The sequence below is a fragment of the Cyprinus carpio genome, chromosome B15 (genome assembly GCF_018340385.1).
Source record: "Cyprinus carpio isolate SPL01 chromosome B15, ASM1834038v1, whole genome shotgun sequence".
Lineage (NCBI taxonomy): Eukaryota > Metazoa > Chordata > Actinopteri > Cypriniformes > Cyprinidae > Cyprinus > Cyprinus carpio.
Genome location: NC_056611.1, coordinates 27,374,148 through 27,392,508, shown reverse-complemented (window position 1 = coordinate 27,392,508; position 18,361 = coordinate 27,374,148). Strand labels below are relative to the sequence as shown.

The 18,361-nt window shown below is 34.8% G+C and overlaps 3 protein-coding genes across 11 annotated transcripts; all 3 read left to right on the top strand.

Annotated features, from left to right (window-relative positions):
* The first annotated feature begins 383 nt into the window (after positions 1-383).
* On the top strand, positions 384-16,889 carry LOC109088148 (zinc finger protein 585A-like). 7 transcript variants are annotated; one of them, XM_042740135.1, is made up of 4 exons: positions 14,428-14,592; positions 14,721-14,805; positions 14,879-14,963; positions 15,205-16,889. In XM_042740135.1, exon 4 carries the CDS (start codon positions 15,360-15,362, stop codon positions 16,563-16,565), a length of 1,206 nt encoding a protein of 401 aa, XP_042596069.1. In that variant the 5' UTR covers positions 14,428-14,592; positions 14,721-14,805; positions 14,879-14,963; positions 15,205-15,359; the 3' UTR covers positions 16,566-16,889. The 7 variants fall into 7 exon arrangements, with proteins under 7 accessions (XP_042596068.1, XP_042596067.1, XP_042596063.1 ...); XM_042740136.1 differs by having other exon boundaries at positions 14,437-14,522; XM_042740133.1 differs by having other exon boundaries at positions 14,422-14,476; positions 14,721-14,963.
* Positions 1,653-6,094, top strand: LOC109088147 (gastrula zinc finger protein xLCGF3.1-like). 3 transcript variants are annotated; one of them, XM_042740138.1, is made up of 4 exons: positions 1,653-2,255; positions 2,986-3,132; positions 3,508-5,589; positions 5,805-6,094. In XM_042740138.1, exons 2-3 carry the CDS (start codon positions 3,057-3,059, stop codon positions 4,395-4,397), a joined length of 966 nt encoding a protein of 321 aa, XP_042596072.1. In that variant the 5' UTR covers positions 1,653-2,255; positions 2,986-3,056; the 3' UTR covers positions 4,398-5,589; positions 5,805-6,094. The 3 variants fall into 3 exon arrangements, with proteins under 3 accessions (XP_042596072.1, XP_042596071.1, XP_042596073.1); XM_042740137.1 differs by having other exon boundaries at positions 1,653-2,287; positions 2,963-3,132; XM_042740139.1 differs by lacking the exon at positions 1,653-2,255 and having other exon boundaries at positions 2,542-3,132.
* LOC122139887 (zinc finger protein 239-like) lies at positions 5,505-7,099 on the top strand. Its single transcript, XM_042740098.1, has 3 exons — positions 5,505-5,589; positions 5,805-5,924; positions 6,077-7,099. The coding sequence occupies exons 1-3, from the start codon at positions 5,505-5,507 to the stop codon at positions 6,907-6,909; spliced, it is 1,038 nt and encodes a 345-aa protein (XP_042596032.1). The 3' UTR covers positions 6,910-7,099.
* Positions 16,890-18,361: the final 1,472 nt, after the last annotated feature.

Genomic DNA, 18,361 nt, shown 5'->3' with positions numbered 1-18,361 from the left:
CTTTCTGAAATTCCTTCAAGTGACACTTGGGAAAAATTACTTTTTTCCTCCCTGTAGTCATTGTTTCACCCTGTAAATTGGCTCCAAATCTCAGATGAAAATGGTCATTTTGACCCCCCTCTACAAAATAATCGATTACTCAGTTAATATTCACCCATAACATAAAATTTTAGTTTTCGTCACTATTTATGATTGTCTTTCTACAGAAAAAAATATGAACAAAATCAAAAATTCGAGTTGGGTAATTTTGTGAAATTTGGTTGACTTGACACAAAATAAACACGTACAGTTTGTACTGGATTTGTTTCAGTGTTGTGTAGGAGATCAGTGTGATTGACACGACCAATTAAATCTTTAGAATCTGTGGTTTGTGCTTTAACTGGGTTAAATAGGTGAGAAATATCCACAGCATCCTACAAGAGAAGGACAAACTCCAGGTGCAGCAGCTGAAATCTGTGACATACTGTGGTAAAGATGGAGTTTATTAAAGAGGAGATTGAAGACATGAGTGATCCAGAACCATCCAGAATAAAACATGAAGATACTGAGGAACAAACAGGTTGGTGTCCATTCTTGATTCTTCATTACTGACTGCTGAGAAACACTAAAGCTTCAGTCAAAAAGATTTAGTGGCTGTGATAGGAATGATAAATTATCATCTTAATGATCAGATCTGGATTTTAATATTATTAACAAGGAATGACAGAACTTACCTTTGGTGCATCAAAGATCTGATACTTAATACTCAGATGTGACCTCTTTTTGGTTCCTGCTACTAAATCAGGTTCATTGATTTTAACATCATCATTTGTTTATTTTAGGCTGGACTGAAGTAAAACGGCAAAGACATGAGGTGAATGAAGTGGAGGAGGAACACTGTAAAATCAAAACTTCAAAAAAAAGAAAAACAGCTGCACATGCTCACAGTGTGGAAAGAGTTTCAAACACAAAGGAGACCTTAAGAAACACATGAGAGTCCACACTGGAGAGAAACTGAACACATGCACTCATTGTGGAAAGAGTTATGCTGGAGCATCAGGTCTCAGTTATCATCTGCATGTTTACTCTGCGAAAAGCCTTTTAACTGTGATCAGTGTGGTAAAACGTTTATTTCATCATCACAACTAAAAATCCACTTGATAATTAATTCAGATGAGAAGCCTCATGTGTGTTCTTACTGTGGAAAGAGTTTCGCTGGAGCATCAGGTCTCCGTTATCATCTGCATGTTCACTCTGGAGAAAAGCCTTTTAACTGTGATCAGTGTGGTAAAAAGTTTGTTTCATCATCACAATTAAAAATCCACATGATAATTCACTCAGATGAGAAGCCTCATGTGTGTTCTGTCTGTGGAAAGAGTTTTTCAAGGCTTGCTATTTGTAAACTTCACCAGAAAACACATAATGAAGTGAGAGATTACATGTGCTTTGAGTGTGGGAAGAGCTTTACTACAGCTAGTCAACTGAAACAGCTTCAAAGAATTCACACTGGAGAAAAACCTTAAAAGTGCTCATATTGTGACAAGAGTTTCACTCAGTCTGGAAACCTGAAAAACCATGAGCGAGTTCATACTGGAGAGAAACCATATTACTGTACTCAGTGTGGAGAGAGCTTCAATCAGTCATCAACTCTAGTGACGCATATTAAAAAGCATTTTTCTGTGTCAGAGTGAGCAAATGTCTTCTACAGATTTAATATTTCAAGTAAATTATTTTTTTTAATTTAATTTGATTATAAATGCAATATTATTATATCTGCGGCATACAAGTTGCATAGGCTTTGTGCAATGATTCAAATAAAATTTCCATTTCTCTGACATCTGATTATCTCTGTTAGTCCATTATAGTATATTTAGCTGTTCAGTAATAGGTTTTATTTGTGATGATCCTGTAGTTTGTCTCAGTCTATTGAATTGTGCTTAATGTGCCAATTTACAGAAGATTTTAGACATCATCATAATGAATGAGGAGAAAACAGGGAACTATTGACTTTTCAGCAGCTCATTGTCTATTGACACTGTCTTGGCATTAATACCATAAGAATATGATCAGGGCACTGGGGGTTAACTATGAATCAGTTTAATCTGTACACGTACTGATCTAACGGACTATATTTGAGAGAAATGTCTGTATTCCAGCATTTTCCATTAGATGGCAGCAATACACTAAAGAGATTGCCATAAAAGTGGAAAGGAAAGGAGCCTGCACAGAAGAGAGTATGAAAGATGAGTGCTGGATATTTTAACAGACTAAAAGCTGTAAGTGACGCTGTTATTGATCATAAATAAAGGTCAGTCGTGGAATATTTAACCTTTAACCTTCAGTATTTATACTTAAATTCATTAAATAACTATTTTATAGCTGACATTTATAATGTACTTCTTTGGAAAACCTTTACAATATGGACACAATTAAATAGTTTAAAGTGTTTAGAGCATAGACAGAAAAACATTTTTACATATGGTTACCATTTTTTAAAGCTTATTTATTGTTGCTTGTGTTATAGTCATATCTTTAATGTATTGTAGAGTTCATTTTTTTAATCAATATTCTGATTTCTGAATATTCTGATTTTCAGATTTCATCCAATTTAATGTCAACACAACATGTTCTTTTAGTTGTTAATTAATTGAGATGTAGATTTACACATTATTTATTTTACCCGTAACCTAGGTGTGTTTTGGGTTTGATAAATATGTTCATCTAATCATATCCGATAATAAATCATGTGTTTTTAATTAAGATGCAGTCTAATTTTTGATAAATAAGGAATGTCCCACTTTACTTGAAATAAATTTGTATGGGGTACACAACCTCAAAATGTTTATATATAATATTTTATATGAACTGTATTCGAATTGGAATATTATAGCTGGACCTTAAAGTTAACAAAAGTAATAAAGAAAAGCAAAGAAAAACACAGAATGCAACAGACGTCGTGTGTCAATTTCTTGTGATCTTATAGAATAAGAATGAACTGTTTCATAGTCATCCAGCAAGAGCCACCTGGAGGAAGACTTTCAGTGCACAATGTGACACCAGCAGAGGCGGTACGGTAGATGTTTACGACAGTGAGAGCGCGTTTCCGGCGGAGTGTAGTATTTGTAGGCTACATATGCGGGAAGAAAACAACTGGTAAGACGTCTCTTCTTTAAAATAAGAATATATGTAATATATATATTTTTTTAAAATAAAATTTGCTGCTAAATTAAACGGTTGTTCAAATCTAAGCTTTAAATCTAAACGGGAATATTAATTTAAATAATTAAATTGATTGTTTGTTGCTCTAGTGTTTAATCGGTACAAACGGGTTATTTTGTGTTCTTTGCTTGTTTTAGTTTTTGTCTGCATATGTGATTGGGTTTTCATGAATGAAATCATAAACAGCTGAAGTCGGAAGTTTACACACACCTTATTGCAGAATCTGCAAAATGTTCATTATTTTACCAAAATAAGAGGAATCATACAAAATGCATTATTGTTTATTTAGTACTGACCTGAATTTTTCAGATCTGATGGAGGTGAAAGAAGAAAATCAAGAACCGAATAGAGTGGAGTGGTGTGAGAAACCTCAAAGTCTTTTAAATGGAGAAGAAACGTTTAATGAAAAGAAAGTCTCACGAAGCAGAACTCACAGAACAAAAGCCAGAAAGTCTCTACAATGTCATCTGTGTGAAAAGAGTTTTACACGTCAAGAGAACCTGGAGTATCACTTAAAAACTCACACTGGAGAAAAACCATACACCTGCCATGATTGCGGAAAGAGTTTCATACTGAACAAACACCTTACATGCCACATAAGAATTCACACGGGAGAAAAGCCTTACGAATGTGATCAGTGCGGACGCGGTTTTGCGAGTAGAGAGAGCCTGAAGAACCATGCTAAGATTCACTCTGGAGAAAAGCGGTGTTTCACCTGCTCTCATTGCGAGAAGAGCTACGCGTTTAAATGCAGACTGAAAAGACACTTAAAAATTCATACCGGAGAGAAACCATACACTTGCCCTCAGTGTGAAAAGAGTTTTACAGAAAAACAACATCTTGCCAAGCACATACGAATGCATATCGGACGAAAGTCTTGCACCTGCGCTGAGTGTGGAAAGGTCTGTCCAAATGAATACAGACTTAAGATACACCTAAGATGTCACACCGGAGAGAAACCAAACACTTGCTCTGATTGCGGAAAGAGTTTTGCAGAAAAGGCACACCTTAGCAAGCACATCAAATTTTACCATCAGGCGTTTAAGGTCAGGTCTTTCAGCTGCTCTCAGTGCGGAAGAGTTTCACAGGTAGACAGAATCTTAAGAGACACTTACGAGTTCATACCGGAGAGAGACCATACACATGTACTCATTGTGAAAGTAGTTTCACGCAAAAAGTACATCTTGACAGGCACATAATGCTCCACACTGGTGAGAAACCATACAGGTGTCCGCAGTGTGAACAGAGTTTCGTGGAGGCATCGGGTCTCATACATCATATGCACGTTCATACTGGAGAAAAACCTTACTAGTGTTCACACTGGAAACGGAGGGTCGCTTATCGAGTATCACTAAATATGCACGAGCAAGTTCATACCGAATAGAAGCTGTGCCACTGTCCTCAGTGTGGGAAGAGTTTACTTGCTCATACGGAAAAGCTTTGTCCAAAGTTCAGCCGCTGTTCATAATTTTCAAGTTTTAATGATCAGTTTCTCTCACTTAAGAAGTTGCTTAAGTGTCCTTTTCACATTTATGGGTTTGAAACACGGAGGTAGTTTATAGCAAACTTTCTGTAGTGGTGCTTGAGAGAAAATATTACTTTTATGTTGTTATTTATTTCCATTTGACTAGTTTTTGGAATTAAACATTAAGTAAAATAATACTGTTTTTAATTTGCAATTTGTTGTCAACCAATCAAATGTAAAGTTACAAAGCATTAACCTATATAAGACCACAATCAAGTTATGCTGTGAAGGTGGTAGGAAGATTTGATCAACAATGCTGTGACTGTGTAGAGGGGGCTAGAAATTTTGCTGCATCTAAAAGGCACTAGTGATGTGTGATAATTTTTGTTTGTTTTCTTAATGATTGATAAAGATGATATTCTGACTCTCTTATTAATATGCTGGAAATGTCTTACCAAGTGTCTGAGACTAGGAACAAAAGTAACAGATTGGAGAATAAATAAATATAAGAATATATAACTAACAACCAATGTTTTTTTTTCTGCATGAAATTAATCTTAATTTGACTTATCTTATCTTTTATGTAGATAGAGATTTAATGACTATGCATCCATGCATATGTTTATATACAGTCTGATTATATAATTCACTTCTAAATTAAGGCCAGAATGACAGGATTTGAGTCATTTATGCCCTTTTTCCAAACACAATGCTCTACACTCCAGTAGATGGCGCAAATGCACCTTAAAGTGGTTTACAACCTGACACAAAATATGAACGAAGAAGATCGTCCTGAGAATAAATAACAGGAGAAATCGATTGAAAAATGAAAATAGGAGAAATGGAGTTTGTTAAAGTGGAGGTTGACGACATGAGTGCTCCAGAACCTTGTAGAATTAAACATGAAGATACTGAGGAGCACACAGGTTGGTGTCCATTCTTGATTTGAGTCATATGTAAATGATAAATGATACATAAATGCATTTAAATGATCAGAACCTTGTTTTATTGCAGTTGTCATCCTTATTTTATTTTAATTATCATGAGAATCAGACATCTGATACTGTATACAAATATCTCTTGCTATTAAATAATGGTTCACTTGAACTGATTTTAACCACATCATATTTTTTTATTTTAGACTGGATGGAAAAGAAACAGCAAATACATGAGCTAAATGAAGCAGAGGATGAACATCGCACCTTTCAAGCTCAAAGAGCAAAAGCCAAAAAGCTGCACACCTGCTCTCAATGTGGAAAGGGTTTCGCACACAAAGGAAATCTTAACACACACGCAAGAATGCACACTGGAGAGAAACCATACACATGCCATCAGTGTGGAAAGAGCTTTACTCGTTCATCAGGTCTCAGTAAACATCTGCTCTGTCACTCTGGAGTCAAGCCATTTATCTGTGATCAGGTGGTAAACATTTCATTTCGTCATCAAAACTAAAAACACACCAGAAAGTTCATTCGGGCGAGAGGCCTTATGAGTGTTCTTTGTGTGGAAAGAGTTTTTCACGACTGGACAGTTGTAAACAGCATCAGAAAATACACGATGAAGTGAGAGATCACGTGTGTTGTGAGTGTGGGAAGAGCTTTACTACAGCTAGTCAACTAAAACAGCACCAAAGAATTCACACCGGAGAAAGACCTTACAAGTGTTCATATTGTGACAAGAGCTTCACTCTTTCTGGAAACCTGAAAGCACACGAGCGAGTTCATACTGGAGAGAAACCATATCACTGTACTCAGTGTGGGGAGGGTTTCATAAGTACCAAAAACCTCCGTTATCATCTGCACGTTCACTCTGGAGAAAGGCCGTTTAACTGTGATCATTGTGGTAAAAAGTTTAAATCAGCATCAAATCTAAAATGTCACATGAATGTCCATTCAGATGAAAAGCATCACTTGTGTTCTTTGTGTGGGAAGAGTTTTTCGAGACTGAACAGTTGTAAGCTGCACCAGAAAATGCATGATGATGTAAAAGAATATGTGTGCTGTGAGTGTGGAAAGAGCTTTACAGCTATTGGCCAGTTGAGACGGCACAAAAGAGTTCACACTGGAGAAAAACCTTACAAGTGCTCATATTGTGACAAGAGTTTCACTGTGTCTGGAAATTTGAAAGTTCATGAGCGAGTTCATACTGGAGAGAAACCATATCACTGTACTCAGTGTGGAAAGAGTTTCACTCAGTCAAAGACTGTAGCGATTCATATGGAAAAGCATTGTTTTGTGTCAGAGTGAGCAAATGTTCCAAATGTTCCTTCAGATTCCAATACATTTTAAAGTAAGTGAGATTCAGATAAAGTAAATATGTGACTCTGGAGCACAAAACCAGTCTTAAGTCTCTGGGGTTTATTTTTAGCAATAGCCAAAAAACATTGTATGGGTCAAAATTATCCATTTTTCTTTTATGCCAAAAAATCATTAGGATATTAATTAAAGATCATTTTCCATGAAGATATTTTGTAAATTTCCTACTGTAAATATCAAACCTTCATTTTTGATTAGTAATATTCATTGCTAAGAATTCATCTGGACAACTTTAAAGGTGATTTTCTTAGTATTTAGATTTTTTTGCACCCTCAGATTCCAGATTTACAAATATTTGTATCTCAGTCAAATATTGTCCGATCCTAATAAACCATACATCAATGGAAAGATTATTAAAAATTGACACTTAAGACTGGTTTTGTGGACCAGGGTCACACATGTAGTTTGTTAAAATAAAGTTGTTTTATTGAGGAACTGCAAATCATGACTTTAATTTTGCATTTATGCATTTTTATTCTTTGATTGAAAATCCCCTAAAAGGGGTAAAACAGACAGGAAACAAATGTAACAAAAACCAATTTTGAAACGATTCCCTCAGTTTGTGAGTTTTAATTTTGAGGTTTCAAATAAATCCGACACATTTATTTATAAATGTAAATATTTCTCTGGAACATAAACTTTATGTAGGCTCTCTATATAACAAGAATAAAATGACCATTTCACTGACAAGACAACATCTGTTTATGTGTGATTTACATAATGTTTTTTGAATGCATTTTAATACCAGCTTTTTATAGTTATGCGTCTTGACTGACTGACCACCTAAATCTTAAAACAGGTACCAGGTAGATCAAGAGTCACTCATTTCTGGGATATTTTATATAAACTTAGGGAGACAAGGGGCCACTATCAGGAAGAGGTGGGATGTGCATCTTTTATTTATGGAGTTTCGCAGCATTTTTGTTCTTTGTGTCCAACAAAGGAATGTGTTTGGAAAACACAAAAAGATAGAACGTGTTAAAGAGGAAAATGAGGACATCGATGATCCAGAGTTATGCATAATAAAACGTGAAGATACCGAGGATGAGAAAGGTTGGTTTCTATTCTTCATTCTTAATTTTTGACTGCTTTAGCTGTGAAATAATGAGCAATATAGAGATGATAAACACGGAAGTGTTTCCTAGCCTTGCATAGCAGTCGTTAATACAATTTATTCTATTAACAAAGCTGCTAAAAGTATGATATATGACAGAGAAAATGCAACTCAGTAACCTGATCTCTTATTTTCTGCTAGTGTTTAGCTGAATTTTCATGTTTGTCCTCCTTGAACTAATCACACGAGCCAATATTTTATTCACAATATAACATAGAGAACATAACAAATGTTTAAACTCAGAAATTTTACACTTTTACTCACTAAATGAGCGCATTTCAAATTTGATGCCTGCTACAGGTCTTAGAAAAGTTGGCAAAGAGGCAACAAAGGGCAGAAAAAGCAAGAACTTTTGAAAAGATAGAGCTGGGAGAACATCTAGCAACTAATAAAGTTAACTGACATTAGGTCTGTTACATAAAAGTGATGTCAGAGTCTCTCAGAAGTAAAGTTGGGCAGAGGCTCTCCAATCTGTGAAAGAGTGCTTGAAATGATTGTGGAATACTTTAAAAACAATGTTCCTCGACGTCAAATTGCAAAGGCTTTGCAAATCTCATCATCTACAGAGTATAACATCATCAAAAGTTTCAGAGAAACTGGAGAAATCTCTGTGCGTAAGGGAAAAAGCCGAAGACCTTTATTGGATGGGCCGAGGCTCAGTGTTTCAAAGTGGAAGAGTGTTCTATGGTCAGACGAGTCCAAAAGCATGGCTTCGTAGTAGAAGAGTCCGGGTGCTGAATTTCCCTGCCTGCAGTCCAGATCTTTCACCTATAGAGGACATTTGGCACATCATTAAATGAAAAAATACGTCAAAGACAACCACAAACTCTTCAGAAGCTGGAAACCTACATCAGGCAAGAATGGGACCGAATTCCAACACCGAAACTCCAGAAACTCATAACCTCGATGCCCAAATGTCTTTTAAATTGTTTTGAAAAGAAGAGGAGATGCCCCTGACTATTTTGAGACCTGTAGCAGGCATCAAATTTGAAGTGTGCTTTTTTTGTGCATAAAATTATAGCTTTTCTCAATTTATCTATGTTCTATTGTGAATAAAATATCGGCTCATGTGATTTGAAAAACTTTTAGATTTTTTTAAATTCAAATTCTTAAAAACATCCCAACATTTCCGGAATTCGGGTTGTAGTTCTTACTCTATACTATGTTTATTTTAGACCCGATGAAAGTGAAAGAGCAAAGACAAGAGCTGACTGAAGAGGAGGAGGAACACAGTGACTTCAGAACTCAAAGATAACCAAACAAAATGCTGCACATCGGCTCAAATTCAGCTGATTGTTCAGTGATGGAAAATTGATAACGGCGCCAGAAAAAACATAATGTTGAGAGAGATCATGTGTGTCGTGAGTGTGGGAAGAGTTTTAATACAGCTGGCAATCTGAAGCAGCACCAAAGAGTTAAAAAATGCTCATATTGTGACCAGAGTTTCACTCTATTAGGATCCCTGAAGATTCACACCGGAGAGATGCCACACTACTGCCCTCCCTGTGAGAAGAGCTTTAGATATTTCAAAAGCCTTAAAAAAAATCACTTTGAAAAAATGTCACGTCACAGTGAGCAACATGTTCATGTCAAAAAAAGTACATTTGTGTGGAATAAAAAAAATATGAACTTGGTTCCAAAAGCACAACAACATCTAATTTAATTTTGTGAATTTTGACTTGTTTGTAGTCTGATTAGGGAACTATAGAGTTTCACCAAAAGTGTAAATAATAATTTGTATTTTTCGTACTGTAATTAGTTTGTGAAATGTGTCTGGGTTGTGTGCTAAGCAAATAGCTCAAGGAGAATAAATGTCAAAATGAGTGTGAACCCTGATTTAACAGCAAGTGATAGAGGTATCTGAGATACTTTAAGAGTCAGAGATCTGAGATCTTGAGATCTGACAACTGCTATACAAGATTATGATGTACATTTAATATCTCACGGATCCCTATATAATTAGCTTTTCTCAATTAATTAATTGATTATTATTATTACAGTTTTAGCCATTTACATTATAAACTAAGCCAAATAAAAATTTATCAAACAAAAATCAAACAAATACAAAAAAAAATTAAACAAATACATTATTCACATTTAAATAATTTATTTAAACATTTAAAAAATTGAGTTAAATATGTTTAACAATCTGGTGTCAGATGATACATATTTTGTCTTTAAACTTAAATTATTCAAGGTAAATTATATACACCAATGATCGTCTTGCAACTTAACAGAATTTTAAACCATCTGAAAATAAAGAAAACAAACAACTTTTTCAGTTGATTTTGTGGAGTATATTCATTAATCTCGATGAAACATAATAAACAGAATTGTAGCTATTCTTAAGAGAAAAGTATTCTACTATTCTTTGTTTTTCACATAGTGAACTTTTCCTAAATACAGAAGCTAGAAATAAGTGTTTAGAGAATGATTATCCTTTAGGTGCTCATCTGGTAAAGACCCTAGAGGAATGTGATATATTTGAGGAGTGCTACATGTACATTATGTATTGAATATCTTCAAGGTGTATGTGAACGCAATAAAAATGAATGACAGAATCATCGTTTTATCAAATAAAAACCTGCTTAATCTAGCCTGACACATTTAGCAAACCAATAGAAGGAGAGATACAGATTATTTAAGTCAAGATTATTTTCTGTGAAGCTTTAAAACATCATTCAATAGGTCAATAGATCTTTGATGTGCCAAAGACATACCAAAAATGATCTGTTTGTAATATAACTGTACAAAAGATCAAAATAACAGAGAAACACAAATGTTGTTTATCTAAAGTCATTCTGTGGTTGAATTGGAACATCGAAAGTCAGCAGTCAATGTCATATTTAATTATTGCAGGTTTTTGTGACTTTATTCTGAGTTTACATTTCACTGTTTTTATGCATTTTGAGGAATGAAGCTGTTTTTGTGCAAGTGAGAGAGATGAGTAAATGCATGTGCACAATTAGTCTAGAAGTACAGAAAGCGTAATGTTTGCACAGCGAACACAGTCAGTAAATGTGAAAAAGTAACTCAGATGGAAACTGTACATTAAAAAGTAATGCGTTACTTTACTAGGCTATTTGAAAAAGGTTGTCTGATTTCGTAACTTATGTTACTTGTACCTCCAACACTGCAAAGAAAAGACAGAACTAACCTTTGAAGATCAAAGATCCGATACTTAATACTCACCTTGAAATGATTCTAACTACTGACTGTTTATTTTAGACCAGACAGAAGTGAAAGAGCAAAGACAAGAACTGAATGGAGTGAAAATTTCACATATAACACACACAAAAACTCACACACAAAAACAAAATATACTGTGAATTGGTGCAAAACAGTATTTAAACCAAAACATTAGTTTGAAGCACTAGTAAGACTTTTGACAAATCAGTAATACATATAGTGTTCTGATTTTACATTAAAACTTATGATTAATAAAACAAGATAAACGGCTTGATTAATGTAGAAAGAATGTTTAAATCACGTCAGTTCCACATTAATACTGTTGCAAATGTTGGGGATGTACAGTCATTATCATAAACTCAACACAGATAGAATCTACACATAAAAAAAATCTATGCAACATACCTGTAAGTTGTCTATAGGCTCTGTATAACTTATAAAATTACCACTTCACAGAAACAACTCCTGGTAACGTGTTACTCTATTTATATAAATGACCAGGAATATCCAGTGGGTGGCAGCATCACTATAAAGATTTTATTTGTGTTGGTCCTTTAGTTAGTTAGTTTTTCTATCTACATCCTTGTGTTATAAATGACCAGGAATATCCAGTGGGTGGCAGCATCACTATAAAGAGGCTCTAGTTTCCATTTGAATCGAAAAATACCAAAAATAAACGGAGGATGTGCGGAAGAAAGTAGCGATTTACAAAGTTTAACAGGTGAGGTGTTTCAGTTCTGGATATTGAAGCGAGTAATGAACAGCAGGATTTATTAAATGTTTTGTTGAGTGTTTCATCTATAATGCAGAAAAGATGTATGTTAGGCTATTAACACGGTTTAGAAATCATAACAATCTGAATTTATTCATGAACTTGATCGATCTGGAGATGTTTATCTTGTGTGGGTTTAAGTTGTCAGTTTTGGATTTAAGTGTATCTTAAATGTAATTTAACCTGTGCTTTGTTCCATCCTTATTTAAAGTTTGTTTAAGAGCAGACTGACAACATGAGTGATCCAGAACCATCCAGAATGAATCATGAAGATACTGAAGAACAAACAAGTTGGTGTCCATTTATGATTCTTCATTATTGACGAGTGAGAAACATTAGGTTAACAAAGCTTCAATAAGTATGATATAGAAGCTCGTTAACCTGATCTCTAATTTTCTACCAATCAGGGTTCAGTTGAATCTTCACGTTTGTTCTCCTTGAACTAATTCTAACTACTCACTATGTTTATTTTAGATCAGAAAGAAGTGAAAGAGCAAAGACAAGAGCTGAATGAAGGGGAGGAGGAACACAGTGACTTCAGAACTCAAAGATTAAAAACCAAAAAGGTGCACATGTGCTCACATTCAGCTGATTGTTCAAACTGGAAGATTGTAAACAGCATCAGAAAACACATAATGATGTGAGAGATCATGTGTGTTGTGAGTGTGGGAAGAGCTTTAATACAGCTGGCAATCTGACACAGCACCAAAAAGTTCACACCGGAGAAAAACCTCACAAGTGCTCATATTGTGGCAAGAGTTTCACTCAGTCTGGACACCTGAAAATACACGAGCGAATTCACACTGGAGAGAAACCATTTCACTGTACTCAGTGTGGAAAGAGTTTCAGATGTAAAACTGGTCTCAGCCGTCACCTGCTCGTTCACTCTGGAGTAAAGCCATTTACATGTGTTCAGTGTGGTAAAGATTTTCAATTATCATCAAAACTTAAAGAACATATGCAAATTCACACAAATGTGAGACCGTATGCATGTTCACTTTGTGAAAAGTGTTTTGTTCGGCTGGATCATTGTAAACGACACCAGAAAACACACTCCAGTAAGAAAGATCATGTGTGTTGTGACTGTGGGAAGAGCTTTACTAGAGCTGACACTCTGCAACACACCAAAGAATTCACACCGGAGAAAAACCTTACAAGTGCTCATATTGTGACAAGACTTTCACTCTGTCGGGATCCCTGAAGACGCACGAGCGAGTTCATACCGGAGAGAAACCATACTACTGCCCTCCCTGTGAGAAGAGCTTTAGATATTTAAAAAGCCTTCAAAATCACTTAAAAAAATGTCACACGTCGTCACAGTGAGCAACATTTCTATGTTAAAACAGTCGAGTAAGCTGTGTGAGAGAAACAAAATATGAATTTGCTCCCAAAAGCACAACAGCATCTAGTTTAATTTTGTGAATTTTGACTAGCTTGTAGTCTGATTAAGGAACTAAAGAGCGACGTTTGAATTTTCACCAAGATGATCATAATCATTTGTATCTTTACAATTAGTTTGTAAAATATGTCAGACTGGGTTGTGTGATAAGCAGGTCTTTATTTAATAAGACATTCATGTCATGTACTTGTTATCTATGTTATGCTCAGATTGTACATGAGTTGGGAAATATTAATAAACTAACTGACAAAAATAAAGTTGATTGTTTTCTTTATTTAGATATGGTTTTAAAATTCCATTAAATTGCAAATTTGCACAAAAAAAAAAATCATTTAAAAAGCAAATATGCTAGGAATCTATGACATAGTAAATAGATCATAATTTTGCGTAGCATATGCCATCCACATTTTATTTGTTTTAAAAGAGAAACTATGTTGGGAAAAGTTACTTTTTGAAGGAATTACAATACTGTGATACTTCCTAAAATAGCAACTGCATTAGTCACTTTTTATATTATTATTATTAAAAACTGTCTTTGACAAAGGAAAAAATAAATTCAAAAAAAAACCTTAAACAAAATAACAAAATAAAAAAAAGTCTTTAACGCTAGCATTCTCTATTCTTTCTACTTATTTTCTTTTTATTTATTATAAATAAAGACCTTCTAAAGGCCTGTTCACACTAAGGACGATAATAAAGATAACGATAAAGATAGTTCTAAAAATCGTTCTCAGTATTAAAGAATAGCAGAGTCCACACCACAACTTTAACGATACAGACAAAGAAAAACGTTGTTCGTCTCGAGCCCCCTTTCTCCAATCTTGCCCTGGAGGTCCAATGCGATGCAGAGTTTAGCTCCAACCCTGATCAAAGTCACCTGCCTGTGATTTTCTAATGATCCCAAAGACATTGATTGGCATTGATTAGCATGCTCATGTGTGTTTGATTAAAGTTAAAGCCAAACTCTGCAGGAAAATGGATCTCGAGGTCCAGATTTGAGGATCCCTGGTCTAGAGAAATAGCTGTACGTTCTGTATGTTTGACTCTTGCACGATAATTTTGGGCTTCTGGTACGATACTTGGATATTTCCAATCTGGCAACACAGTAACTAAATCTGTCAGTCAGTAACTGAAAACAAAGTAGGCCCTAACTTGCGTTACTTATTTAAAAAAGTAACTCTTGTTCAAAATTTTCTTGTAAAACTTTCTTGTAGTTATTTGAAAAGGTCATCTGATTTTAACGTAGCCTAGTCCTGCATTTTCTCCAGATCTGGTCCTGTGGGTCTCAGTATCAATGATCACAGTTCACACCTACAGTGAAGCCCCCCCACAACAATCCACCTATAAATACTGGTGAATATTCACATCATCCTACAAGAGAAAAACAAACTCCAGGTGCGGCAGCTGAAATCTGTGACTGTTAAAGATGTAGTTTATTAAAGAGGAGATTGAAGACACGAGTGATCCAGAACCATCCAGAATAAAACATGAAGAGACTGAGGAACAAACAGGTTGGTTCTTGATTATTGACTGTTTTTGTTAATTATGATCAGTATATGGATGATAAATGATACAGAAATGCATTTAAATGATCATAACACCGTTGTCATCCCCATTTAATTGAATTCACATGACAATCAACTTATCTTTAGCACATCAAAGATCTGATACTGTATACAAACATCTGATCGCTGTTGTTTTCTGCTGTTTAATCAGGGTTCACATAAACTGATTCTTACTTGTTTATTTTAGACCGGATTGAGATGAAAGAGCAAAAACAAAAATCGAATGAAGTGGAGGAGAAACACTGTGACTTTAAAAAAACTCAAAGAACAAAAGCCAAAAAGCTGCACAACTGCTCTTAGTGCGAAAAGAGTTTCTCACACAAAGGAAACTTTAAGGAGCACATGAGAATCCACACTGGAGAGAAACCATACACGTGCCCCCAGTGTGGAAAGAGTTTTTCACAACTGGACACTTATAAACAGCATCAGAAAACACATAATGAAGTGAAAGAACATGTGTGTTGTGAGTGTGGGAAGAGCTTTGCTAAAGCTAGCCGTTTGAAACTGCACCAAATGATTCACACCGGAGAAAAACCTCACAAGTGCTCATATTGTAGCAAGAGTTTCACTCAGGCAGGAACCGTGAGAGTACACGAGCGAGTTCATACTGGAGAGAAACCGTATCACTGTACTCAGTGTGGAAAGAGTTTCACATATAGAACTGATCTCAATGTTCATCTCCTCGTTCACTCTGGAGAAAATCCATTTACATGTGTCCAGTGTGGTACAGGTTTTAAATCATCAACTGTTCTGAAGGAACACATGAAAATTCAAACAAACGAAAAGCCTTATGCATGTTTTTATTGCGGAAAGTGTTTTACTCAGCAGGGTCATTGTAAAGTGCACCAGAAAATACACACCGGTGTGAGAGATCATGTGTGTTGTGAGTGTGGGAAGAGCTTTACTAGAGCTGACAATCTGGAACGCCACCAAAAAATTCACATCGGAGAAAAACCTCACAAGTGCTCATATTGTGACAAGAGTTTCACTCAGTCTGGACACCTGAGATTACATGAGCAGATTCATACTGGAGAGAAGCCGTATCATTGTACTCGATGTGGAGAGAGTTTCAGATATAAAACTAATCTCGGTTGTCATCTCCTCATTCGCTCTGGAGAAAAGCCATTTACCTGTGATCAGTGTGGTAAAGATTTTAAATCATCAGCATTTCTGAAAGGACACATGATAATTCATACAAATGTAAGACCTTATGTATGTTTTTACTGTGGAAAGAGTTTTACTCGGCTAAATCATTGTAAAGTGCACCAGAAAATACACACCGGAGAGAAAGATCATGTGTGTTCTGAGTGTCCGAAGAGCTTTACTAGAGCTGACCGTCTGAAAGAGCACCAAAGAGTTCACACCGGAGAAAGACCTTACAAGTGCTCATATTGTGACAAGAGTTTCACTCAGTCTGTAGACCTGAAGAGGCATAAGCGAGCTCACACCGGAGAGAAGCCGTATCACTGCCCTCCCTGTGAGAAGAGTTTTGGATATTTAAAAAGCCTAAAAAGGCACTTGAAAAAATGTCACACATCGTCACAGTGACCAAACTTTTTGTCAAAATAGTCAAATAAATAGTGTGAGATAAATGCACCTAGTTTAGTGTTGTGAATTTTGACTTGTTTGTAGTCTGATTAAGGAACTACAGAGTGATGTTTGAAGTTTCACCAGAAAATAATTCTCAGTGTAAATAATAATTTGTATCTTTCCTGCTGTGTAATTAGTTTGTAAAATCAGGCTGGACTGTGTGCTAAGGAGGTCTTGCTTGAATGTGACACAATTACTTGTTTTCTATATGCTCAGATTGTACATGAGTTGGAAGATTTTAAACAATAATAATAATAAAAAAAACTGCTGAAGAAAGTTTTCATTATTTACAGCTGGTTTAGAATTTCATTTAAAACGGCTGCATTATGCTGCAAGACAAACATTGTTGTATAATTTGAATAATATAAGTTCAGTGACAAATATATATAATCTGAATCACTAGATAATTTTGTTTAATTATATTTAACACTATAAACTAATTTCAATGTAAAAAGCCATTTCTTGTAGTTTGTCTCAGTCTGTTGACACACAATGAAATGTGTGTAATGTGCCAATTTACAGAAGATCTCAGACATCTTCACATTGAATGAGGAGAAAACAAGGAACTATTTGAAGCAGACAAAGAGGCTTTTCAGCATCTCAGTTAAACCTGATGACTCTGTGACATAAACAAAATATAGAGCTTCACCCCAAAACACAACACCATCTAGTTTCATTTTGTGAATTTGATTTCACAGCCAGGTCAGCGAACGATTGAGTGATGTTTGAAGCTTCACCTGATAATTCTTAGAGTGTAAATAATAATTTGTATCTTTTCTCCTGAGTAATTAGTTTGCTAAATGTGTCAGGCTGTGCTAAGCAGGTCTTGCTTTAATAAGAAATATTCCTGTCATTCACTTGTTTTCAATATTGTGCTCTGATTATACAACTGAAAGAGAATAAACAATAAATTGCTGTATCTATCTTGTTGGAAAAATTGCTATTAAATTTTTGGAGGTTGAGATAATTTTATTACAAAAGCTGAGTTGTTTGCAAAGACATCTTTTCTAGCTTTCTAGCTTCTGTATTAAGGGAAAGGGTCCTTCTCCATATATAAATGCATTCCAACCAGTTTTAAATAGTTCACTGAAAAACACAATCCTTACACACAGTCAAATACAGATTAGTAGAATACCTTTCTCTTATGAATAGTTTATTATATTTCATCAAGATTAATGAACACTCCACAAAATCAACTGAAAAAAAGTTTGTTTTCTTTATTTTCTGATGTTTTAAAATTCCATTAAGTTGCAAGATGATCATTGGTGTATAGTTTGCCTTGAATAATACAAGTTTACAGACAAAACATGTATCATCTGAGACACCAGACTGTGTTAATTATATTTAATTATATATATATATTTAACATAAACAAAAATATATATATAATATATATATATATATATATATATATATATATATATATATATATATATATATTTAACATAAACAAAAACAACAATCATGTCTAAAATATGTTTTAATATTTGTTTTAAGTTTGAATGCACAAGGATCACTGGCTGTTTGGCTTGGTTTATAATGTAAAAAAACTAAATAACAATAATAATAATAATTTAAAAAAGCAAATAAGGGATCCATGACATTAAATACATAGATCATTATCTTGTACAGCAGTTGTCATCCACATTTTGATTGTATTAACAAGTGAATGACAGAACTAACCTTTGAAGATCACAGATCTGATATCATACCTTATATATTATATATATTATAGCTTTCTGCTGTTAAATCAG